The sequence below is a fragment of the Musa acuminata genome, chromosome BXJ2-1 (assembly GCF_036884655.1).
Source record: "Musa acuminata AAA Group cultivar baxijiao chromosome BXJ2-1, Cavendish_Baxijiao_AAA, whole genome shotgun sequence".
Taxonomy (NCBI): domain Eukaryota; kingdom Viridiplantae; phylum Streptophyta; class Magnoliopsida; order Zingiberales; family Musaceae; genus Musa; species Musa acuminata.
In genome coordinates this window covers 2,085,535-2,111,921 of record NC_088338.1, presented here as the reverse complement: position 1 = coordinate 2,111,921, position 26,387 = coordinate 2,085,535, and the positions used below count along the sequence as shown (strand labels likewise).

Here is a 26,387-nt window from a genome sequence, read left to right as displayed (position 1 = left end):
TCTTGTCTAATCTTGTCTCCATCATCTTTTGAGTTTATAATAATAATAATTAGTAATATTATTATTATTATTATTATTTATCATCAAGAGTCTTCTTCACCTATAAAGTGATGTGAGTGTCTTATGTTCCCCACAGGAACCATTTCCTTTTGGCAGCAGATTGGCTGTATGATATGGCAATGTTGTGCTTGTTCTGTGTCTCTCATGGCTTGCCAATGCCTTTCACTTTTCATGGCATCAGTGATGGTTCATATCCAGTGTGCATTGCAACTTGCAATGACTACCTTCATAGTCAAGCCAAAGGAAGAAAGGGGAGAAAGCTACACTTGCCCATTGGATGGTTGGAGCTTCCATGCTTACCCTTTACTTCGAAGCAAATGAAATCATGACATCTCATCTAAATGATATGTTTCTTCTATTTCTCCATTCTCTCCTGTGAGTCCACTTTAAAAAGCTTAAACTTATAGATGGCCAAAATCTATCCATTTCATTATTAACAGTTTCATAAATGCTTAGTAAATGCAGTCAATCAATGATAAAAATCAGGTGAAGACATCAGAAGAGTAATCCTCTAAAACTTGTAATCATTTTTACCAAAGGATTATTTTTTTCCCCTAAACCTGCTGCTAGAGTTCACAAGAAATTAATACCAACTTTCTCAATTGCTGTTGTACAAAATTGTATTTCCTTAAAAATAAATGTGTATTTATTTAAAAGAGAATGTAACATTTTACAAAATAAAGCAAAAAAAATTTGAAAAGATCATACAGAGATTGTTTCTTAAACTCAAATCTTAATCTTCTATATTGTAAAGGAGCAATCTTACCATACAAACATCACTTCTTTTTCATACAGTAGAACTATATGTGTATTTTTTTCTTTTAATTCTTAAATATTATTAGTTTCACCTAAATTTGAGAGTTCTTTTAAACTTTATTGATCATTTTCCTGAAGAACTTCATCTTTCCTATGCAGGATGAATTGACTCTGGGAGAGAAATGTACAGGAGAGAATAAGGTGGGAGATGTTGAGAACTCATGTTGTCTGTTTGCAAGTCCATGGAGTTGAGAATCTTCAGATGGTGGCAAAATAGTTTGATACCCATTAATTGGCACAGATTCCCCACAAACAAAAATGCCAACATGCTCCATTTGTTGTATTCCATGTTACACTACTTGAGACTTCTTCTCACCTATAATAATGAGAAGGAAAAGGTTGAGATGACCTCTATTTGTGCCGACAAATAAATAGGTCTGACATATCTTCTTCTACCAATGGATAATGCATGTTAAATAGAAAGTACCTGTACCATCAATGTGTCTAACAAAAGACAAGTCTCATCAAACAATGAGGAAATCTTCCCCCCTGTCAACTCAGAAATTGTGCTCATTGTTGTTCATATCTTGCAACAGAGAAGACACTTCATGTGTTGTTTGTTGACAGAGGAAATAGTTTATGGTTTGTATTCTCACACTCAGCATTTGCTTTGGGGCTCAGAGAGGTCAGGATAAGATCATCAGGCAGCAAAAGATAACATTATTTGGTTGGATTCTTTCTAGGGGAGTAGAATATTATGGGGGAAAAGAAAGGCTTCTTTATTCTAGCATTTGTTAGAAGTTAGATCATCATCTCTATTCTAGTATTTCTTTTAGATGTTTTTTTATCACCGTCAATAACAAAAAGACAATATCTTTAATTAAATCAAAAGTAATAAATTATTTTCTTGTTTCTAGTGAAAGATGATCTAATCATGTAATAACAATAATTAAGATCTATGTTTATGAATTCTTCGTACAATCATCCATCTTTTTATATCCGAGCCTGAAAACGACATTAACGATGTTATTTGTGAGAGCTAATGCTTCACATTTTTTTTAGATTTTTATGGAGCAAGTAATACGTTCGATATAACTGAGTGAGGACGTCACATTGCGCATAAGCTCATCATCCAAAATTTTATAATTACAAAATAATTTGTGATCACTAAAATAACATTCTTTTTAGGTCTCATCATTGCCAATAAAATGAATAAATTTGTGACCAAACATCTATTAACAAAAATGAACTATCTCCGATGTCGCTTGATTTGAAAACTTCCTCTTCTTCCAGCTTCTAAAAGTGTTGATCACCTGAAAATATAAATAAAATATAAATTGGGATTAGCATGTTCGGAAATTATACAATAATGAGAATAATATCATTGATTAGAGTATGGCTTCAACATGTTCGGATTAGCATGATAAACACAATCAGTGCATACAGAACAGAGTTGGGAAGTTATAAGCTTTGATACATGAGAAAATGCCAAACCTCTGAGTTGGATTACTTTTCTGCATCTAAAATATTATCTATGCAAAGCAACCAATTGCATGAAACTAATGAATGCACATTTTACCTTGTCAAACTAGAACATCACTATGAAACCAGCAATGGCATGTTAGAGTCTTCTCTTGAGTTAATGCTGTAGTAGGCATACAGCACCAGTTGTATGACCGCAAGAAAAGTTCCAATTCCATTTGGGAGCTGCAAAACAGCAGTTCAGAAGAACAAGCATCAATCGCCGAAAGCAATCTACGAGAATCCAATCTAAAAGTTCAGCATTCTTACATATATGAAGAAGTCATGCAACAGCATCCCATATGCAAAGAAGGAGATGCTCATCAAGAAGGTTGCGAGGGACAGGTAGAAAGGCATGAACTCCACACTCTTAGTCCTGATCACCAGACTCTGACAAGTGCACCACATAGATAGGTAAAGAAATCCGAACACAATCATCGATCGATATCTAAATTTGCGATGAAAAGAAAACCTACAATGATAGACAATGGAGAAGCAAACATGGAGATAAGCGACGCAACACTCAAGTATCCAACAAATGTTTGCCTCGTCGTGTGATCGAAGAACTCAAGGCTGACAAATACAATGGCAGCAAAAACACAGGCAACTCCTGCCAGCAGCGCCGACATCCTCAACTGCACAATCAATCACACATCAATTGCTGTCTAAAAGCTTAAGCTAGAAGATGAGATATGATCTGTTCATCCATTCACCTTTCTTGCAGAATTCGCATAGCGAATGAAGAGGATGACATAGACTAATTGGAAGGCGGCACCGACCGAATTGACTGTGGCAACCAGGATCACCCCGTAGGAGACACAAGGAAGGCCATACCACATGCAGATCAAGCAGTTCAAGAGGGAATATATGTAAGGCAGGCCTGAGAACTCCTCGGTGGACTTGTTTTGGACGATTCTTTTGAAGGTCGGCCTGAAGAATTCAAGCAAATCGTGCTGCATTTGAGCTTTTCATGTGCAAATGTAAACGGAGATGGAAATAATAGAGATGTCGATGAAGTGGGCTCACATTGGCGACACAAACAAGACGAAGGCGAAAACATTGCCTGCAACAGATCAAAATAAACTGCTGAAGGCGAAAACATTCACCATTTCCCTTAATCCCTTTGCTGGGGTAAGGGAAAGAAAGTAGTGATGAAGACATGAACGAACGCTATGCACCAAGAATAAATCGATTCAAATATCTGCTGCATTCACCATTTTCCCTTTATCCCTTTGCTGGGGAAGGGGAAAGGAACAATGATTTGGAAGAACTCTCTTTTAGCTTCCTAAGAGCAGCTTGTATAGATTCTGCTCCTGCGGGCTATGTGTAATTTCCCGGAGGACCTTTTGTTCATGGGATTAACTAATCTAAGGTCGATAGCAGGATTACTGGTTCGACAATCTTGACAACTACACCACTAGAAACAATTAGAAGCAACGTTGAGCGGGTGCTGAGAAACCTCACCGGCAATTCCAGCTGCGTAGCTGCAGATGTCGTAGAAGGAGGCAGAGGAAGAAGATGCTGCTGCAATTCCTGAAGGAATCATCTTGCCCTTCTTCTCTCTCTCTCTCTCGCGACCAAAAGCAGGAAAAGTCTGCTCCTCTCCCACCTTTTCTCTGTTGGTGTCTGCAGACATGTAATCATATATAGGAGGCAACAGCATCGAATCCAGATTCACTTACCTGTCTGCGTACATGATATATTCAACTCTTACTAAATCCGCTCGTGATTGAGAGAAGGGAAATCGTAGGCTTCGATGTCACAATCTAAATGTTGGACAAGCGAATGCATGGCCACCACCATCACAATCTCCTGTGAGCTGTGACTGCAGTCGGTGTTGACAGCTTTGCCCGTGTGCTGTTCCAACATCTCATTGTCTATTTTCTACTGCTCATTCTCACATCATGAACACCAAAATGCTGTTGTCCATTGATGGTGAGAATCTAAAGTGCACTTCTCAGGGATTTCTGATACAGCAGAGAATATAATAAAATAGCCAAAAACAAAAAAAACAAAAACAAAAACAAAGGAGATGAGTCTCATTCTGTTGGAAAAATATTTTTTAAAAAAACTTAAAAAGTATATTTAATTAATTAAGGGTAGTTATAATAATCATTCTCATGAAAGAAAATGTCCCTTTATTTTATTTTTTTGGGCTCTATAAAGAAAGTCTTAAACAATTCCTATTGACATGAATAGGAAATACTCTCCATGTTTTATTTTCTTTCTACTTATGTTTTAATTCTATTTTTGTTGCTTGTTTTGTCATAATAATCTTGCTGATAAAAGATGATATATTGATTGAATCTCGGATAAGATTCTTGATCAATCCCACACACAAGATAAGATTTTGCCTTAATACAAAATATGCATATCTTTGAGTTCCTTCTAAAATTTTTTATTTTATTATTTTAAATATTTATTAGTTAGTCAAAATAAAATTTAAAGGTGTTAATTAATTTTATTGGTAAAGATTTTGACAGTATATCTTAAGATTCTACGCTCGAATCTCGCCTTTACCTCTTATCCTTTATGAAAAATGATGTTCAATGTGATAATAATAAATTGATTGATCAAGAAGTATATTAAAAAATATTTTTTTAAAAAAATATATTAGTGTATGATTAAAATTTAACTTTAACCTTTCTCCCTATAATTAATATTTATTATCCTTCTATAGAGGTATAGGAAGAATTTAACTTTAAGAGAGACATGAAGTGGTATCTTTTGTAAGACATGATTCTTCGTATTCTAGCCGCTTAGATGAAAGTATCTATATACGATTACAACTAAGAAATTATGCAATTCCTAAAGTCTCGTGTGCAATTCCTAAAGTCTCTCGTGAATATTCAAGATTCTTATGCATAATTATTAATGCTAACTCTGCAACTAATCATTGATACCATATTGTAATAATAAAAATATGGGTTAGAAAGAATATAATTAATTCATTTTGTTCCTTTGAGATAAAAGTTATTTACACTTAAGTAAAATTTAAATTATATAGTTCACTTCATTAACCATCAAGCAATACCTTTATTATTTTTCTTCTTGTTTATTATTATTTTAATTTTAATATTGATAAATTTTGAGTTATTTTAAGAACTATTGAAAATATCTTTAAAATATATAATTAATTAATTAATTATCCTCGTGAAAGGAAGTATGGTGTACTATACCTTTCAATATGACTTTTAGGAACCTTTTAAGCTCTACAAATAGCATTCTAAACAAATCTTATTGATACCAATAATAAATACTCTTTCTTTTTTTATTTTATTTTCGATTATATTTTAATTTTATTTTATTATTCAATTCATTGAGATGGGATATCAACTCACTTTATAATTATTATTAGACTCAAACTTTAGGATAGAAATCTTGATTAATCCATGATATTTGACCTTAATACATATGTATCTCCGAATTCTTTCTAAAATTTTATCATTTGTCTTATTATTTACAATACCTATTAATTTTTCTAATCATAATTCATATATCCTACTTTTATATGAATCCAAAAATTATCCGAGTGTGTTCTTAGAAGAATGTGACACCATTTGAATCTAGAATAAGGGTAAAAAAAAAAGGAAAAAAGCATAAGATTATAGAGGGACATAACTCATCAATCATGTAATTTTCGAATGTTCTTAATATCAATATGACCCACACATCAAAAGAAATCATTATGTTGAGTTTATATTTTTCATAATTTAAAATTAAAAAATTATACGAGCAAATAAGAAAGAGTATTCGATGGAATAATAACTCGTGTATTATCAAATTATATTGAATTATCAAATATGATCAAAGCATATGTTAATGGCATTAATGTACTCTAACAAATCATTCAAATCATCAACACGAGGATGAAAATTCCCAACTTGATCGAAAAAAAGATGAGAACCCTCCCCATTGTCATCTCTCAACCATCCTATTCTTCCACTTATTACGAGCATTGATATCTTACTCTACAAGGGAGGATTTTGCATGATGAATATAGAATGTAGCATTGAAGGGTACACTTCAACCTAATTTTGTTATGTTAATGCCACGAGATTTGGATATTCTAATCAGTCATCTGACGGATATGGACAGGCAGAAGAATAGAGGATGAAAGCAGTTGATTTGCTGTATTTTATTGTGCATGATAAACACATGACAAGAGAAAGGGATGGGTTGGATAGAGACATTTCTGATACAATTATTATTGCTTATGCACTCAACATCTCATAATGGAATTAACAATTAATTCTCCAAGTAATTACCATTTGATGTGATTTGTTTGCTATTATGTGTTAGCAATCAATTATAAATTAGACATAAGCAGCTGCAGAAAAAGTTGGCTATCCACAATCATTCATTGCTTTCATTGGTCTGCGTAAGTTTCAAGAGTAGAACAGAAATCTTTAAATCAAACTAATTTGCATTGACATGTAAGTATATATATATATTCATCGCTCAGCATCCATGGATTGATCTCGTCTCATCAACACCTTGTTCATGGATATTGGATGGACTTGGGTTATAATTCTATTACCATTGGATGTAAACATTTTTGGCATGAAGTCAATAAGTAGAGGTGTTATTTCATTGAACCGAAATCTAACGAATGATATCACAAGCATCGAATCGTTCGATTAGAAATTGATTATCCATAATTGGCATAATACGTCAATTTAACCTCATATGGAAGTAGGATTTAGCTAGAATGGACTTATAAGGATTAGGTTAGTCTATTAATATTAATTTGATAATATCGTGATAATTATATATTAAGCTACATTTAGTATCTTGATTTCTATATTTTAAAAAGTTATAATGACATTCCTATAGTTATAAAATTAAAACATCTAGGTTTATTTACCATAACGACGTCGATTTTACTAACAAAAACATGAAAATAAAAGATAAAAAGATAATTTTAATATTTCAATTGATTGTGATAGACAACATCAATGTTGATGGATGGCGACGCTGCTAAGGCCACGAGTGATTATTGTCGATGAAGAGAGTGACGGCGAGAGATGATGGTCACTTGGCATCTCCCTCGTAGATGTAGAGAGATGCTGCTCAACAATTGCGTTAGTACGCCTCTTTGCATCTACATCGACGCAAATGTCGAGCAACGTCGCTTGGTAATTACGTCGACGTTAACATAGTTGTCGAGCGACTTTTCGTTGCTCTACCTTTGCATCAATACCGATGTAGCTGCAAACTGGTGTCAACGTAGTTGCCAAGCAACTCTTTTGTCGCTTTGCATCTGCATTAGTGTCGACACAGTTATCGAGCGACGAAAGGACCGTTGATGTAGATGTCGAGCAGTGATGCTTAGCAACTATGTCGACGCCAATATAGATATAGAGTAACATCGTTCGACATCTGCATCGACAACACTTTCGTCGCTCAGCAACTACGTCGACGTCAACACAAATGTAAGACGACCCTCACCTCTCGTCATCAGTCTCCCCATCCACAACAACTACTCGCAGCCCTTAACGACACCGTTGTCCATCACCATCAACATCATTTATTACCACCAAATGAAACATTAAAATTATTTTTTACCCTTTATTTTTATATTTCTATTGAGAAAATCAAAATAGACCTATATGTCTCATTTTCGTAATTATATGAATGTCAATATAATTTTTTAAAATATAAAGACCGAGATACTAAAACTAACTAACTATGGGATAATCTATAATTAACCTAACATCTAATCATTTGTCAAAACTTTGTCATTCTCACACAGCAAGTCGATCAAAACTTTGTCAATTCAGGTAAAAGATTCTCCTACCACAAAACTGTCATTCTCACAAATTGGCAGTCAATCAAAACTTTGTCAATTCTGCGGAAAGATTCCCCTACCACAAAACTTTGTCATTCTCACAAATTGGCAGTCAATAAATAGAATATACATAGCAAGTTAGATGTTGATGCACTTGGAACTCCTTTTCCTCTGGACCTCTGGATGCAACAGACAAGCATGCAGAGTGCATCAAGTAATTTAGTTTGAAGGATCCCAAACATCATATTTACTGGAAAATAGAGCAAAGCTGGAAGATTAGGCATCTGGTTCACAGTGAGAAAGATGAAATAAGAGAACATTATGTTTCCATGGTTCAGCCAACAACGATGACTTCAGACTACAATGAAAAGCCAAGACTACAGTGCTGTTTAATTTTCTCTCAGATTTGTGTCAAAGGACCTCTAATTTTTCATCTTAAAAATAAAGTACATGTTTTCCAAATAGGTTCTTTTCTTGCCTCCAGCGATAATATCACTGCCTTGAATACTTATACTCCACAGACTAAATAATGATATTTTAATTGATATTTGGATAGTCATCCTTACAAACAGCATGTCCCTTTTTTTTCTCTCAGAAGAAACATCCCTGCATGCTTTTGTACATAAATGAGTATACAATTACATATGACTGATTAAGGTTCAAATCAATTCATAAAAGCTGCTACCATGCTATCTTGAAAACGAGCAAAGAAAGATATCTGGTGCAGAGAAACCGACTCCAATAGCATTCATAAGCTAAATTTACCAGACCGATCGATCAAGAGAAAAGCCAGCTACGTAGAACCTCTCATAAGGTATGACACCAAACAACCAAGGACAGCTCCTGCACAAACCTGCATGAAGAATTCCCAGATGCTCAGTACTACTAGTGACTCAAAAATATTCAAATAGCTTTCGTCAGGATACACACTACAAGTACAGCAAAAAAGAGCTATTGTGTTATGCCTACAACACATTGCAATTTTGTTTTAAATTAGTGGCAATAGGATGATTTGAAGGAGCATAACACTAGTGAAGCATACGATACCACGAGTTCTCCGTATAAATTTGTGCAATTAAACCAATAGGTGTATGAGAAAGTAGTTGTGAAAACTACAAATCTAAGGAAGTTGAGCATAAAAGCATATCCAAGTACCTGTAGTGGAGTGTGTCCAAGAAGTTCGCGCAGGGGCCTATGGTTAGATGATACAGGATGTTCTGGCGGCAGCTCACATACTATTTGATTTAGTAACTGCAATAAAGATAATCATGAGATATCTGGAAGAACTAGTTCCCCAACATACTAATCTCAGAGCAGATGTAATTTGATAGTGTAGAGTTGATGATAGTGCCCACATGGCAAATTGCATTGGAAGACCTAATGCAGATTTCTGTCTTGAACACTTCTTGTTATTTATCCAATCAGTAAGATTTGAAAAACATGATCAGGATTACATAATAAACTTGCAAAATGAGGCCACTTCATGTGTACGTAAATATAAAATTCAAAATTATGTATTGCAACAAGCTGCAGAAATTTGATTCTAAATTATATACAGAGGCAACTCGTGATCATTCTTTCTTTACACAAAAAATATAAATCGTTCTCTGAGGTACCATAGAATTTGACACTGAAAGAGCTTCCATTTCATTAAGAACAGATCAATGTCATATCAGCAGAAACATGAACTGAACTACATAACTAGACAGTTCAAAAAGAAACATGTTCAGTGAAAAGTGATCAATAACCCTCTGGATTATTTCATCATGCACACATATGTAAGGAGGGACATGGTGACAAGCAATGATTGATGATCAAGAGATACAGGTGATTTCAAGAATTATTATACTTCAAATTCGTTAAAAATCAAGAAATGATGATAAACCGCAGTCAGATACACCATTTTCCTACCAATATGTGGCCTTGGGAAGGTGAAAAATATGCAGATCTTACCCCTACAACCAGAGAGCTGATTTTCGTGGCTCAAACCATGGGGCAACCTAACGGTGACGTCATGGCCCACTAAGAAATCAAAAGATTGGATAGAACATTTAGTTTTATTTGCAGCTTCAAAATAGTTCTTCTTAATCAAAATTATGATTTCAAGTGACAAAGCAGGCAGTAAGCACTTCTATAAGAACAAAAACCATGTGGTAGGATAGACCAATAGGTACATTGCCAACAACAAGAAGAGAAAATTTTCACCTGTCATTATATCTTAATTAAGAGCCAATCACCACAAACGAGTTAAAATGCTCCCCCCAGTGCGGCATTTGAAGAGAGTCAATTTACACAACCTTACACTTGCAAGCAAAAATGTTGTTTTTCTGACACAAAACCTTTGAGTTTCAAGTGAAACCTTGTTGCTCAAGTGGTTGCGCGCCACAGAAAAATCAATTAGCAAATTTAGTAGGAAACTACATCACTTGGAAGAGATGAACAAGGCAAAAATAAAAGAAGAGGGAAGAGATGTGAGAAGCAGGTGATATTGTAAGTACGAAAAGGTAGAATAAGAGATCCTGCAACTTGTTTAAATTCCTTCTAATAATAAATTGTCAAAATTTCCTTTCTAACCTACACGAATATGATTAGCAATCACCTCTCGCCGTTTGTAGCCTGCAGTTCTCTTTCATTTAGAACTCAATTTGCTGAACTTAAGTGAACTCAATTCAATTGCTGACTAAAGGACCTGAACTTAATCAACTTGTACAAAAGAGAGTAAGATGACCACAATGAAAGTAAAATCAGTCATCTATTGGACTCATCACTAGGTCTGGTGGTTGTCAGACCAGATTGGAACCATGGACTTCATCTAAACACCAAACTGCAACCCAAGAGAATACTCAATTACCATATAATATGTTGAGACGAATGTCACGGATAAAACAAATTGCAGGACAAGCATAGATGCAAAAAGAACCATCCATCATATCAGAGAATTATCATCAGAAACTCTAAACGAGATCTTTTTCTCTTTTACAAATAGATAATAAAGTGTACTCATTTATCATGTTAGAAGTTCTAATTGCTTGAGCCAGGACAAGTTGGTCATATTTAGGAATGAACATAAAAACTAGAGATACAGCAAGTGAACATGGGAGGCATAATAAGGCTACTTCTTTGCTGTCTAGTTGCGAGGATTAATAATATCACTGCTTGTAAAGGTTTGGCTGCATATGCTGATCCTCCGCAGGCCCACGTAGATTGGAACCTTGTGCATGAGACTGCATTTTTCTGTTCTGCCTAATAGAGATCCACATGTATGAGGCTCTAAAATAACGATTTAGACCTTCAGAGATGATCCTCATGTGATATTCACATATCAAGCAGCAACAAGAAGAATTTGTCAAAATTATTTTAGTGAGCAACAGTGCTACAACGATCATTTGCCACCTTTTGACTCTCTGTTATCAGCTACAAGCCAATAAGGATCATTTGCTACCATTCAACTATTAAGAGCAAAGTCTTTCGATAATAGAAAAAGGCCATAATGTCCTTTCCCGTTGTGTCCAAGTCTTGATATTCGTCTCCATGACCTAAAACCTCAAACTCATATTGGTGCACCTTTTCTTCCCAACTCACTTAAAGGTCTTATATCGATATATCTATACATTACCGGTTGAAACAATTAAAGGCCTATAAATAATACATATTAAATTTGAGCATTTATAAGATGTAAATCTTTGTAAATAGCTTGGAACATTATTTTATAACCCCCTTCATATGGAGTAAGAAGTCATCATGAAAAGAAACTTACCTGTTGATCAAGGAAAAAGATTTAAGTTATTGAAATAAAAAGCCTTCCAAATTTGCCAACTAGTAGATCTGAGTCCAGCGTACTTGTTAACCACTTTTTTCTTCCCTGTAGCTAATTCCCTGCTTTTCCTTTTAATTCAACAGTACATTGCCAATATTCTATTTGGTTTGCCTATATTCACTTGCAAAAGTCCAAGATAACATAAAAGTCAGATCAGATCCAGCCTACCTGTTAACCATTTTTTTCTTCCCTGTAGCTAATTCCCTGCTTTTCCTTTTAATTCAACACTACATTGCCAATATTCTATTTGGTTTGCCTAAATTCACTTGCAAAAGTCCAAGATAACATAAAAGTCAGATCAGATAGGTGAAATAATTCCATCAGCTAGGGAGACAAAGCATTGTCACATTTTCAATATTAACGTCATATTGTCAGATCCCACCTCATAAGTCCTTTGGTCAGATGAAAACCTACATCTCTTGATGAACGTATGCAAGGAAAAAAAAAAGAAGCTAAAAACGTCAAGTTCATCTGAACCAAGAATACTAGTTGCACAGTAAACAAGGCTGGAAAAACCAAATTAGGGACTAATATCATGGTATTGTATGTATATACCCTAGAATAATCATTTACCAATCATTTACTATTGAAATCATGAAACTTTGCTTGCCACAGATATACTTTCCTACAGTTGGCCTAAAGAATGTTGGACATGTACAACTGCAACTGCATTCATTTGTAAAAACATAACACAAACTTTTTGTTTATAGAAAGCTCATTTGGTGGTCATTACTTGATATTTAGATACATTTTATTTTACCACAGTTTGTCTCCTTGAATCTTGTTCTTACTTTTAGTAAACATCAGATAAATATGGGATCATCAGAACGCCAATATACAAAGTCTTACCCTTTGTAGAGACTTGAACCTTTGTCGCCTAGATCGTAAAGGAGTAATGATACCAAGGTTCACCCACATAGCATGAGATACAATCCATTTACAAATTTTCATAAATAGAAAGTTTCTACCATTGAATTTTTAACAGATTTGGTATATATGCTTGAAGCACAACAAATAAAAAATAAGGTCACCAATTTTTTTATTCAAATATTTATAACACAATACAAACCCTAAACAATGAAGGGTTACACTTTCAGTTTGAGTTTTCTCAATAATTTATTCACAAATGATAAAGAATAGCATGTCAAATAAAAGTTGATGTTTTACCTCAGCTTGTCGGCTAGCATGCAATCTAATCCCAGATGCATCATACATAACCTGTCAAACATTTATGTGACTAAGTCACAATCTCCAAAAAATGCACGAATGATCCAAAAAAAATCATGTTATAATGGAATACAGAAACAAAAGTAATGGTACAAAGTGTTTTTCTTCATCAATACAAAAATAATGTCTACAGAAAAATTGTCCTTTCAAGCATGGTTTTAATTTCACCCGACTTGCTACGAAGTGCTGTAGTTAAGGTGTTTGATGTATGTTCATGACCCTTAAAACATAAGATAAGTGGCTATCCTGTTCTCCTTTCATCTTATGAATGTATACGACTGATTAGGCAAATGAGAGAGGAATCATGTTGAAGTCGGTGGGAACTAACAGGGGTCACAGGAAAAAACGACTTCTCCTGGGAAGTCACAGAATTAGAGTGGGTTAAGTGGCTGTAGGTGATGATTGAAGTGGGTGGTGGAATAGGTAAACTAAGACACAAGATTAGCGGTGGAATAGGTAACTAGGACACAAGATTAATATATAAAACATATATATTGCCTATTTTATTTAGTGAAATTTCATTTAACTATTTTGTATTTCATATCATACAATAAATCGTATGCCTAAATCTTATTATTTTTGTATTGCGTTTTTGTCCATGTCACTCTGAAGACATTTGTTCCTTACTTTTCTAGCTTTAAGTCTACAACCATTTCTTCAAAATCTAAAATCACATGATTGTATCAGTCAGTATTAACCCAATAGAGAATCCTCATCAGCCTGAATGAATTTGAAAAAGCTCATTAATGCAGATCCAAAAAAATCCACAAGATTCATGGTTTCATGAAATTATTAATGATAAGAGTTATTAAGGTGCTACCTGGCAACTACATGATGGGAGAAAACACTAACAAATAAAAGATCCCACTTGCACATTTTTGGTTAAATTTGATATTGTTAAATAAGAAACCTGAATGTGGCCCTGAAGGATAGGTAACAAGAAAAAAAGGAAAAACACTTACAATAGATGCTAAAATTACAGCCAGAGCAAATGAAGAACCACCAGTGCCTTCTTCCAGAGCGATTGCCATAGCAAGAGCTGCCACAGTTGCTGAATGTGATGAAGGCATTCCACCAGATCCAAGCAACCTCCTAGAATCCCATCTTTTCTCCTTATACCTGCATGTCTAGGATGGACATACCGAATGCTTAGCACGAAATGAATATAACATTGAAAATGCCAGGTTATGAAATTGGCATGACAAAGTCTAATAAAATCCTTAGTCAAAAACATGCCAACAAGAAGTAGATACCCACTTATTGGTAGCTTCACTTTAGGGGTGAAAATAAGCAAAAATTAATATGGTGATTAATTGATCTATGCAAAAAATCAAAGATGAAAAGTAGTTAGAAAGGGATGCATGCTGTATGTTGAGACTGTAGATGGAAATTAAGGGATCAACATATTTTTGTATGACTTTCAAACAACTATTTAATGTTTAATCAATTATATGGTTCTGGTATGTTTGCACACCTTTGCAGGTAAACAACATAAGTTTAACTGTAACTAAGTGCATGGCATCTAGCAAAGCAATACCTTTCTTAGAAATGGGCACGTTTGGTTTTTCCATGTCAGTATGATGACCTAAAGAGGATACACCATAGATTATTCTTCCTTTCGCATGTAATTTTAAGTCCTGTTGCATCCAATCTTCTGCTATTTTATCAAATAGGGCTAATTTTCTAAACATCTTGCCATTGTTCTTACCAAGACCCAATAGGCCTGTGGAGGCCCTTGCCTAAACATCAGGTGCTTAAACCTAAGCTTCTGTATGATCTAATATTATATACATCATAAAGATCTAGCTTTAAGAACTATCCCATCAACAATAAAGGAACACAAAATCATCAAATATACAAATCAATGATACTGATAAATGACATCAAAGTGGTTAGATTGTAGAAATATGTCTCCACCCATAAGGAGATATCCCTTTTGGTGGAAGTTTTGAGTTCGTCCACAAGTTGATCTTGTTGTGTAATGCCTTATCCATGTGACCGCCTTAGTAAAGAAAATTGTAGAAAAAATATTTGACACTGAGTCATGTTCTTGCCATTGTGGGGATAGGGCAACACCAAAAAGTATTATGAGTGATAATGATCATGTTCATAGAATTGGAAAGAACTACTATGGTGGAAAGGCGAATATAGTGTGTTCACAAGAACAATTTATAAGACATCTGCAAGGTCAATTTCCTTTATTATCAGATTCTTAGGTGGTTAGGAAACAACATGTTAACATATACACAAAAGCTAATATTGCTATGATAAAGATGTTGAATTAAACTCGAGGGATTTTAAGCAAAAAATAGGTGGTATTTATATTTATCGACAGCGAGGGATGGTTCTGAATGAGGTTAATGTAAGGGAAAACTTCTTAATGTGGTGCGGATAGATCTAAGGAAGACCAAGAAACACACCAATTCCATGGAGTCACATAGGATTAGTGACGTGTGGAGAGATAGAGGTAGTCCTATAAACTTTGTTAGTAACTATAAAAAAGATTTGGCAACTCTCAAGTAGATTAGTGATATTGCCCCATATAGAGCTTGATGGATGGAAGAGATCCATGTACTAAATCCCAAATAATTGAGACTTATGACTGATTGTAGTTAAACCAAATCGTGATGTCGTGTCAGATGAGCTGAGCTGCCAATGATAAATGCCTATCCACATTTAACCTCCTTGGTTAGATCCAATCCTCCTCAGTGGCCAACCAAAATTCCCAGTTTAATTAGATAGCTGACTTCTTGTCATGGTTATCCTAAGACCAATCAGTTCCAAATATAAACAAGCAAAATAAAAGAAGTATCAACAATTTCTACACATAAATCCTCGACAAGAACAACAAACACATAATGCAAAAGGTGCACCAGAAATCCACGAACCATCAACGTCAAAAGATTTAACTCTTTTTGTCCGATCCTTGATTAAAAGGCATGAAATACGCAGAGCACCAAAACAAGGGCATATTCTCATCATCCGAAGACATAAAGAAAGATGGAAGAAAGGACGCACCAGGTGGTGAAGAGCTTGAGGAATTGGGCAACGGCGAAGGCGAGGACGGCGGAGAACAGCGGGCGATTGACAGCGGCAATAGGTGGGGGCGGGGGAGCGGAGGCAGCTGCTGTCAACGCTTCGTCCATATTGCTCCTCTTAGATCCGACGCTTCTTCCCCCTTCTCCTCTCCCTTCGTCGCCCTTCGTCTTCCCAACCAAATAAATACTATTTTCCGAACGAGTAATATTGTTATAAGATATATATATATTCCATAGATGAGCCAAAATCGCCAAACTCCCATACAAGATCAAATTTCCCAATACGACCCAAGTTAGCCGCTTATGACCCGTAATTACCCATTTGGGATTACAATAACAAGGCACTTTACGGCCCAATTACAGCCCCAAAATGAAATGGCCTTGTCTCGTTCGCTACCGTAAGGCGTCCCTGCCCCGCCCGATCACCGCCGCACCCTCCTTGGCGCCCGCCTTCACCTATACGAAGGTGCGGAGGGGCGCGTTGGCACCGCCGCCGTCGTCCAACCGGGCGCGACTGAGATGCATTTCGGGCTGCAGGCAGTCTAGGAGAAGCTCGCGAAGGCGAGGGAGGCCGCCCGCCAACACGAGCGCTCACATCTCTCTCTCCAACTCCCATGTGTTTCAAGAATCATTTCTTGCTCGTCTCCTGTGATCGACCATGATTGAGTTTACTTACAAGTCTCTGAATTAGGCCTCCAAAAAAGAAAAAAAAAAAAAAAAAACCTTCTTTTCTCTTTTCACACGAGTTTCTTGTTTGAAATCGCATAGTATCAAGCGGAGTGCGTTGCTTATGTTCGCAATCTGGAGAAGAACAAAGCTTGTTCATGTTGTTTTTGCTAATGATCATAGGATGATTTTTCGGGCGTGTTATTGTGCTAGGAAAGTTGGTTTTGGAGAAGTTACGAGATAGGATCGTTCATCCAAAAATTAATTAGAATTACAATTGTTATGTTAACAAAAGAAAGAGGTGTTACCAAGTGCCATATTTTCTCTTGGTTGTCAGTTGACAGTGCCAAAATTGCCAAGGCCTTGGAATTTGCAAGCTTTGAAGTATGAGATACGAGGAGAAACTAAGAGATGACCCAAAAACATGTTTGGAAATATAAAAACATGAAGAAAATATCATGAGGCATTGTAGTAAATTAGAAATATTCGTAAGCAAGCACGCTTCAAAATAGTAACAGTATCCAGTCTCAGGACAAACTGAATCCAGAATTCAAACATAGATATGAAATAAAGTTCAACAAGGTAAAACATAAAGCATTCCTCATGAACAGAGTCAAACAAGCAGGCACAACCTAAGCATTTGGCATATGATTCCAGTTCATTTCTTTTGGGCAATGAAAAGGCCCCACCTCTGCTCACCAACGGAACTTCTCTTCAGCTTTGCCTTCCAACCATTCACAATTTCGTCGTAATCTTCCTGCATATCAATGTTATCGGTATTATTAACATTTGTTTAATGATTATAAATGGAAAAATATACAAATCAGATTACCTGTGAGAAATCACGTATGAATCCTTCCTTGTCCATCTCAACAGCATCCAATTCCCTTTGCAGAACCTCTAAAAACTGTGAAGGAAAGAAATGTCAATTAGTTTTATGCCTAATTTTCTGTGTTGGTCTTTAAACTATAGCCAGTAAATCTGTCTATGGACATTACAATACATAAGCGAACACATACCTGATTAGTCCTATCTTCTGCAATGACCTTATTAAATCCGGCATTCTTTAGCATCTGATAAGAAAATTAGCATTCATTACTTCTGTCCTTGAGTATGTCAAAGCATGCAACTGATATGAGTGTAGAAACTAACCTGGCCATAAGCATCAACATCATGAAGATCATATCCTCTTTGCTTAATATATGCTGCAAAATCGTCAGATGGTGCTCCTAATTTTTTGCAGTAATCACTGATGAGAAGCTTGCCTCCTGGTTTCAACCACTTATAAAAGCTCCTAAACAATGTCGGTTTGTCCTGAAAAAGAAAATGCCATAATCATCATGAATAAACATAAATGTGATCTAGCAAAGAGGATATCAGTTTACCAAGAACACAACAAGTAGATTTCATGATCTCTGAGTTTTAGACACCAGTGATAATCTTGCATGACGATGTTTGATAAGGTTACATTTTGTCCTGCAACCAACATCTGTTGGATAGTTGGAGAGTCAAAGCCTAATAAAGATTCAACGATAATTTCTCTCCCAGAGAGATCTTTTGGAGTCCACAACTGTGTGAGCTTATCCAGATCATCGTGGCCGCTATAAGAGCTCCAGTCTAATGTAGACCTTATCAATGCTAAATGTCAAAAGATTTATTTGTTGTAGAGTTCATCTTATTTGTCTGCTAACAAGAAAACTTGCAGCTTAATTATTTTAGCCCTTTCAGCATAGAATTCTTCCTAAAAAGAAATAAACTCTTATTGACAGAAGAGCAAATGGTTGCCAAGTTTTCTTGGAGTTGTAAACCTTGATGGATAACAATTTATAATGAACAAAAAAAATTAAGAATAAGAGGGCAAACAGAAAACACAAAGGAAAATTCTTAAATTTTTGTTGTTATGTATTTCAATTAGTCTGTTTTTCATTTCTCTCTTTTGTCTACTATATCTATCTTCATATGTCCTCAACACAGCAGTATCCACTAAAATAAATCTAACAGAAAATCCTATGAGAAGAGCATACCTGTATATGAAGGATAGTGTCGCGGCTGTATATAACATCAAAGGTGTTCTCTGGATATGTTTTCTTTGTGCAGTCAGCAACCTCAAACTCTACAGCGCACTTGCGTCCAATTGCCCGTTCAAGAGCAAAAGACACCATGTTTATTGAAAGATCTATCCCAACCACGTCGACATCAAAGTTTTCAGCCATATAAAAGTCACCACCCCCGATACCACATCCAACATCAAGTACCTTCTGTCCAGGCTTAAGTTCAAGCTTTGCCACAAACTCCTTTGTAGTCTCTGATGATGAAGGTTAATTAAGCAACACAACGGCATATAGAATACAGTACATGAAATAAGATGGGAGAAAAGATACTCTCGTATATTTAAGTAAATTCATTAAACAAATTATGTTTCATCAAAGAAACCCATCATTCTTATCTGTTATGCTTTATTGGCCTGAAATGAGAAAGTTTGTGTTATATAGATGAGCTAAAAAAAGAGAGAAAAATGACGACTCTGAAGGAAAAACAACCTGCCACATGTCCTTATATAATGCAGCTAATTTTTAAGTGAGAATTGTGAGATAGTCAGTAGTGCTGAAGGTTATCTAAAACAATTAAGTGTTGCAGGATTAACTTAATATAAAGGAGGCTTCTTAATTTCATCTGGGAAAAACAGGGTTGCTGATACAACTGCATCCAGATCAGCTGTACTATCATCCTAATATCATATACGGGTGATATAAAATAGATGCTAGTTATGCACAAGCTTTCTACGGCATTCACTTAAAAAAGTCAAATAAATGTTCATTAGATATATCTATTGTCAATCACTAATATTTCATCAAAAGAAAACAATAATAAACAAATAACAACACAGAAGTTCCCAAACCACAAAGCTGATAAAACTGGTTTTTAGAAACATATTTATCATTTCCATAATGGTAAACCAATCAGTTCTTTTTGAATTTTGAGGCAACTTTTCTTTGTAAGACTTCAGACAAGATATAAGAAACCAATAGATGTCATAAAAAAGAACAAGTGGCATAAATTTAAGCAAATTAGACTTTAATAAACCATTCATAAATCACATTAAAAGTCATAACATAATGTGTGCATACCAATTCCTCCAGTGCTCACAAAACCATCTCCAAAGACACGCTCATAGCGTAGAATCCCATTGCTTTTGTATTGTACATTGTCCAAGAAACGTTGGAAACCCCTTCCATCGTCTGATTTATTTTTTCGCCATATCCAACAGATCTGCAGGTTTTTCAGAAAAACATGTAGAAACAATTGATAGAGAAGCCCCCTAAACAAATTAGAAGAGTAAACAATGAAGGATTACCTGATTTTGATTTTTCTTGTTCTTCACATAAGCTGCAATGCACTTATATGTAATAAGAGAGAGTTCAAATGAGTTTCCTTGGTCATCATATGTATGGCACTCTTTAAATACCTGCATTAAGTTTTAAGTTCAAGACTAGAGTAATATGAATACATTACATTATACAGCATAATTGATGGCACAAGGCCCACAAGCATACATCTGAACTCAGCTAGTGATCTACATGTACATATTGGAGTAAGCTATTCATTGATGCTTGATGTAGATATGTGAAGAAGACCTAGACGCACTATGAGATGAGAAAAGTTCTTCATTATATAAGAAAAAGAAGGAAGCTCAACTAAGAAAGTTCGAGGTGTGTAGAGATGATGAGGATAAAGATTAAAAATAGAACTTCTAGGTGATAATTTACACAATTTCATGAAAACTGTTATGCATTTTGACACAGTTAAGCAAATTGTCCTTTGAAGTAGTTTCACTCAGTACATTTCCAATGGGTCTATTTTGAACAGTTTGCTCTAGTGGCTTCAACAGGCCTATTTAATTTAAACTATATGGATAACCAACACTTTGTATGAGAACAAACATAAAGACCATATTTTGCAAACAGAGTACAGTAAGCAAGGTCAGAATATCTTGATGTACGAATACAACACTAGCTGCATCACCTTTGTGTAAAATCTTGGCTCCCGGTAATGTGTTGGATTGACTTTCCTTTTGGAGTCACCAGATTGATGGAAACAAGATTCTCTAAAAAAGATATACCCACCGACTTTCACCCATTTTACCATCCTTTCAACCAGTTTTTCCACCTTAACAAAATAAAGTTATGTCATGAGGAAAAATGAGCAAGAAAATATCAACATTCAGAGATAAGTGCAATGTCCTTAAAAAACACTGAACACAAAAAAGGATTATTGAAGACAAATCTAAAAATGCTAAAAAGTAAATGGTCATCTAATTAGCATAAAATTCTATCAGAATGCTCAACTATAATTACAGATTCACTTTTGAAGGAAATTAGTTAATATGACAGATCTCAACAGATTGTCTTTCTAGAATCAGCAATTTCATTGCCTAGACAATAATAGATAAACTCACATTCTAGCAATCTAGTCAAACCAAGAAATAAATATTGGTTAGTCATGTGCTAATCTGATTGCATTAGCACACTAATCTATGTAAACCTATAACATTGTCCAGTTGATTATTTTGCAAATGAGTAGTTGTCATATCAAACTCCCATACCAACAGTACAAAAACATGTCATACCAGCCTACATAAATATATGTCAACATGTATGGGGTGCGTGCCATGCTAAGGATGTGAAGACATACTTTTGAAAAGGGAAGTTAATACACAGCATAGGATCAGTATGTGGCTATGTGCCACGCTAAGGATATGCAGACATACATTTGACAAGGGAAGCTGATAAACATAGTATAGGATCACACTATAAAATTTGACAAATATACATGAACGCTCCAGTGTCATCAGTAACAGTGATGAAAGATCAGAAAAGTACAAATTTAAAGAACTTTCAGAGGACAAAATATAAATAACTTAGACACATGTATCCATTTCTCTGTAAGTAACTGGTTTGAATTTGGAAAAGATAATTAAACTTCCAATAACTGAAATCAGAAGAAACAAAATTTTCACAATGGCAAGATTACCTCTTTATCAGAGAGATACATTAGTAACCAATTTGAAAATATCAGATCAACAGAATCTGCCTCAATGGTCAAGTCTGGAGATGTGACATCAGCACACAGAAAACTTGTATTCTTATAGTGTCCATTCAAACTTTCATTCTGCAATACACAAGGTGGAACAAAACATTAAATAACAAATGCCACGAGAAGATTCTAAACTTGCATTGCGTCTGGGGCACATGAGCCAACTTTTCTTTTTTTTGAGAAAACATTGCCAACAATACCTTTTTAATCACACTTTCAATGAAGTCCAAAGCCAGAACATGACCAGCTTCCTTTGCAAGTTCACTAGTAAAACGTCCGATACCAGCTCCAAGCTCCAAGACTGATTTTCCCTTGTAAGGTGGAAGTAAGGAAAGGACCTACAAATTGGCAACATTTCTTATGGTCTAAACTGTAAATGCTCCTTCTATCACAAAGTCTATCATTCATGAAGAGAAAGCAATTATTTGTTGCTAAGAGCTTACAAATGGCACTCTGCAAATAAAGGTCTGTGCCAATCAAAGTTTAATATTTTCATTTAAATGGTAACAGAAGCATTTAACAAATGGTTATATTCAATTGGTATCTTTAGATGTAACATTTCTGCATTGTAACGTGGGAGAATAACTCAATCAGAAAGGAACAGTTTTGTTCTCTAAATCAGTTGTACCTTTGAGATGAAGGGTTAAATTTGCTCAATATTCCAGCTTAAATATATCGGAACTTTGAAGGACTTAAACGGCTTCGTGTGCCAGATAGCCTTTTATATTTTGATACAAGATCCTCTTGTGTCTACAGTTCACTCGCTAAAGGATCAGGTTTAGAGTATCAACCCAAATTGACAGTCACTTCTAAAGATCAAAAGAAACATTCTATATGAAGCATTCACAATCTCGATCTAGATCAAAAGAAACACTCCATAGTTAAACTCGTGTTGACAGTAAAACCTGTGGACCACAATGGTGAGAATAAAATAATAGAAGACACAGAGTCAATGTTTGTGATTCTACCGTTCTCGATCCAGATCTATCCATCCAGATTCTAAGTTCTGGATTTGTCAAAACTGATCCAGATCATATCATCTGCTAGCAACAAGACTGTTGAGCAAGGTACAAAGGAAGAAAAAAGAAAAAGACCATTGCAAAACCATCATTCGTTTAGAACAATCAAATCCTGTCACAAATTTCATCCAAGGGCTTCAGAGTGTCAACACGACATAACAAACAGTTCGAGGGATATGATACCTCAGGCCTCTCTTCCTTGTCGAGCTCAGTGGCACGAGAGTCGAGCATCATAGCCTCCACGGTCAGGTCCCTGGAGTGCTCCATCCAGTAGCTCTTCTGCACCTCCCGCTCCTCTTCCCCTGCCACTCATGGTCAGAATCCAGATCAACTCGAATCACAATGAGATCTTACCATGAATGACACCGTTACCAGCAGAAGCCATTACTTCGAATGAAGAGGCGACAACAAGGAACAAGGGTTTGAGAAACATCAATCAATAAAAGCGAAGACAGATCTTTCATCTTACCATGCACAACAGTCTTAGCGAAGGAAGCCATTGTTTTCTTGGATCTTGCTTCTCAAAGTACCACGGAACTGGAAATGGCTACGATCCCTCGATGGCGATGCGAGATCTGGAGAAGCTCCGGGATCGACGATCGTGAACCCTCCCCTTCTGCTGCATACAGATAGCCGCACCCGGAAACCTAGAATGCGTCTTCCCCCTGCGATCCTTCTTCCGCTCCGTGACTCTCTTCTTAAATGAAGATGCAGCCGAAGCGATCAAGAGACCGCATAAGACTTCTACGCGGGTGTTCGCTCTACCGACAGTCTGTTGCAGATCTTGTGCGTTCTCCGAGAGACCGTACTCGTAGATCCACTCTTCCATTGGCAGACGTATGGGACCCAAGAATTCTAGTCAATAGACAGACGAGTTAGTATGTTTGGCCTCATGGCCAGGACGGGACAGCAGATCCGTCCGGCGAATTTAGTAGTTACTTTGTGTGCGATGCTGTGAGTTAACACCCTGGCCTACCTCTCGGGTTATTGGACATAGTGGTGGGCCAAGCCGCCGCTAATAATAGGGCCGGTGGATTAAGAGTTGGTTCGCCACTGGGACCCACTTCGGGATGATGTGATATCACCGAAGACCGTATGAAGAAAAAGGGTGAGAGTGACGATCAACGGTCAAAGGTTTTGCCTGTAAAATGAGAGACGTAATGATTTATACATCTTATTTTTTATAATAAGTAATTTTTTTGTATATAATAATTAATTATAAAAATAAGTTTGACTTGTATTTATTTTACTTTTTATAATTGATTAATTATTAATGGCTTTTTATTTTAAAATATACAATGTGTGATCAATTTATAAACCTATTTATGATTTTAAAAATTAATATCGGGACAATTATATGAAAAATAATATGTTAACTTATAAGTTCCTAATTACGAAACAAGTTTGTTCACCAATTCATTAATGTGTTCGTTCATGAGCCTATAGAGAAGGAATTTACTCATTTTAGGAGTCGATTTGTAAGGTGATAGGAGATTGTTGAGTTCAGGTTTGTCTCGTCTTTTAGAAGTTAAGCTTTAGAATTAAGTTTAATCTTAATTTAAAATTTTAAATGAGTATTTTAAACAATGAGATGTTGGTTTAAGAGAGATATATTTGCAGAGATGATTTAAACTACATGATATTTTACTATTATTTATTATCATTTTTTATAGAAGAAATATCTGTTCTAAAGCTTAATACGCCTGGTCAACATATCGAGAATATTAGACAAATGCTAAGGAAATATTTTATTCATGACATAAGTATCTCAACTTCGATTCATGAATATAAACGTTTTTTTGATGCACAAAGAGTCTTTCACAAGTAAATGCATCTAAAGTGTATGACATATTCTTTGCAAACAAAAGCATCATGATTTTCTATGCATACTTTACGGATGTAAGCACCTTTTACGCATAATGCATTCTTTGTAGACAAAAATATCATAAGTGTTTAATACGTCCTTTACGGTTAAAAAGTATTTTAATGTCCAAGACATCACACAAGTATTTTTAATAACGTAAGCTGCGTCTAAAACACAACTCAAATGGCGATCACAACATTCTCATGCAACGCCATCGATTATCTTATGCTTCATTATAACAAATCTCATGCTTTACTGTAATAAGTTGGGCAGAGGCAATTTTATATGACCTACTTGGGATTCTAGTATGTTCAAGGCAAATTGGGTGATCGTAAGTTTTTACTTCTCGATGTGGCCATCTCAACATCTTTAAAGCAAATCATGTGAAAATAAGATACGGGCATATTGACTTCTTCCATCACCCGACATGAGCATCTCACCATTTTGTAGAAGGTCAAACTATGCTATGTGATAAGTCCTTATAGTTGATCGAGTGATAGTGTGCTAAATCAATTGAGACATAGCCTCCATCTATTGCCTAAAGTGAGTATCTCAACGACCTTATAGCAAATCAGTCATCCATCACCCCAAGTAGGCGCTTTTGACATCCGATCAACCACATCCTCCATCCATCGCCTGACATAAGCAGGCCCCCACTTTGTAGCAGGTCAGGTAGTGATAGATGATATGTCCTTATGGTTGATCAAGTTGGTGATAATGTGATAGATCAATTGAGACCCAACCTCCATCATAGCCCTAAGTGGGCATCTTAACAACCATGTAGTAAGTCGGTTGAGACCCAACCTCCATCATGACCCCCGCTTTGTTTGACAATAATGCAAAAGCATATAAGTAACAATATTCGATTGCATGATGTGTGAACCTCTTTAACATCTTTGTTACAAATTTGTTAATAATGAGTTTACATTGTCCAATGTGGGCACCTCAAGACTATTATAATAGGTTGGTCACATCCACCCTCCATTGTCCAAATCGATGGATTGACCAATCTACCAAGATACTTCATCGCCTAACATAAGCTCCTCGATAATATTATAACAATTTGGCCAATGTCATCTTGCTCAATGCACCCACCATAAACTAAGCATCAAAGGTTGCTCGATGCAATGATGATCAACGTTTTTAGCCATTCCTTGGTCATACTTCTATATTCAGGTTTCAAAGCATGTCTTCAAGGGGAGATATTTGTCAAATTAAGGCTTAGCACATGGTAGATCAATCAACACAAGGAGGACAAGGGACAAATGCCTAGAATATTATTTCCTATACATCAGAATATTTTTTATAGTTAAATCAACTATAAAAAACCCATTATATCATAGTAATCGAGGTTAGTGATTACTTACTAGAAACTTTCATTTTGTTTCATGACTAACTTGAGAATCAAAGGGACTACGTTGAAAAACACATCCGATCTCGATCTTTGTGTAACTCGATTGCACACATGAAATTGAATCAAGTTAGACTAATCTAGACATCATTGATATCCATCACATCAATTTATATACGATAA

General features: G+C 35.6%; 3 protein-coding genes across 3 annotated transcripts; all 3 read right to left on the bottom strand.

The window, feature by feature from the left end:
- Positions 1–1,937: 1,937 nt before the first annotated feature.
- On the bottom strand, positions 1,938–4,124 carry LOC135598392 (bidirectional sugar transporter SWEET2a-like). The gene is made up of 7 exons (XM_065092105.1): positions 3,802–4,124; positions 3,364–3,400; positions 3,051–3,267; positions 2,814–2,972; positions 2,608–2,727; positions 2,396–2,523; positions 1,938–2,129 (listed from the first exon to the last, which is right to left on the bottom strand). The coding sequence occupies exons 1-6, from the start codon at positions 3,998–4,000 to the stop codon at positions 2,416–2,418; spliced, it is 840 nt and encodes a 279-aa protein (XP_064948177.1). The 5' UTR covers positions 4,001–4,124; the 3' UTR covers positions 1,938–2,129; positions 2,396–2,415.
- Positions 4,125–8,651: 4,527 nt separating this feature from the next.
- LOC103987467 (uncharacterized) lies at positions 8,652–16,484 on the bottom strand. The gene is made up of 5 exons (XM_009405785.2): positions 16,191–16,484; positions 14,135–14,291; positions 13,113–13,163; positions 9,284–9,379; positions 8,652–8,981 (listed from the first exon to the last, which is right to left on the bottom strand). Exons 1-5 carry the CDS (start codon positions 16,316–16,318, stop codon positions 8,922–8,924), a joined length of 492 nt encoding a protein of 163 aa, XP_009404060.1. The 5' UTR covers positions 16,319–16,484; the 3' UTR covers positions 8,652–8,921.
- Positions 16,485–17,348: 864 nt separating this feature from the next.
- LOC135598390 (phosphoethanolamine N-methyltransferase-like) lies at positions 17,349–23,669 on the bottom strand. Its single transcript, XM_065092104.1, has 12 exons — positions 23,459–23,669; positions 23,173–23,291; positions 22,171–22,308; positions 21,908–22,045; positions 20,900–21,043; positions 20,232–20,342; positions 20,005–20,146; positions 18,901–19,181; positions 18,029–18,190; positions 17,896–17,949; positions 17,709–17,783; positions 17,349–17,633 (listed from the first exon to the last, which is right to left on the bottom strand). The coding sequence occupies exons 1-12, from the start codon at positions 23,487–23,489 to the stop codon at positions 17,535–17,537; spliced, it is 1,494 nt and encodes a 497-aa protein (XP_064948176.1). The 5' UTR covers positions 23,490–23,669; the 3' UTR covers positions 17,349–17,534.
- Positions 23,670–26,387: the final 2,718 nt, after the last annotated feature.

What these genes read in the sequence shown, in the direction of transcription:
- LOC135598390 (XM_065092104.1), bottom strand. Translation starts at nt 23,489, where the DNA reads ATGGCTTCCTTCGCTAAGACTGTTGTGCATG. An exon ending in AGCCAAGATTTTACACAAAG is followed by an intron (nt 20,343 to 20,899) that starts GTGATGCAGCTA and finishes AACTTAATGCAG; the next exon opens with GTATTTAAAGAGTGCCATAC. An exon ending in ACAAGAAAAATCAAAATCAG is followed by an intron (nt 20,147 to 20,231) that starts GTAATCCTTCAT and finishes AAAAACCTGCAG; the next exon opens with ATCTGTTGGATATGGCGAAA.
- LOC135598392 (XM_065092105.1), bottom strand. Translation starts at nt 4,000, where the DNA reads ATGCTGTTGCCTCCTATATATGATTACATGTCTGCAGACACCAACAGA. An exon ending in CTACGCAGCTGGAATTGCCG is followed by an intron (nt 3,401 to 3,801) that starts GTGAGGTTTCTC and finishes GATCTGTTGCAG; the next exon opens with GCAATGTTTTCGCCTTCGTC. An exon ending in GTCTTGTTTGTGTCGCCAAT is followed by an intron (nt 3,268 to 3,363) that starts GTGAGCCCACTT and finishes TGAATTCTTCAG; the next exon opens with GCCGACCTTCAAAAGAATCG.
- LOC103987467 (XM_009405785.2), bottom strand. Translation starts at nt 16,318, where the DNA reads ATGGACGAAGCGTTGACAGCAGCTGCCTCCGCTCCCCCGCCCCCACCT. An exon ending in CTGTAATTTTAGCATCTATT is followed by an intron (nt 13,164 to 14,134) that starts GTAAGTGTTTTT and finishes AATGTTTGACAG; the next exon opens with GTTATGTATGATGCATCTGG. An exon ending in ATGCTAGCCGACAAGCTGAG is followed by an intron (nt 9,380 to 13,112) that starts GTAAAACATCAA and finishes TCTTTATTGCAG; the next exon opens with TTACTAAATCAAATAGTATG.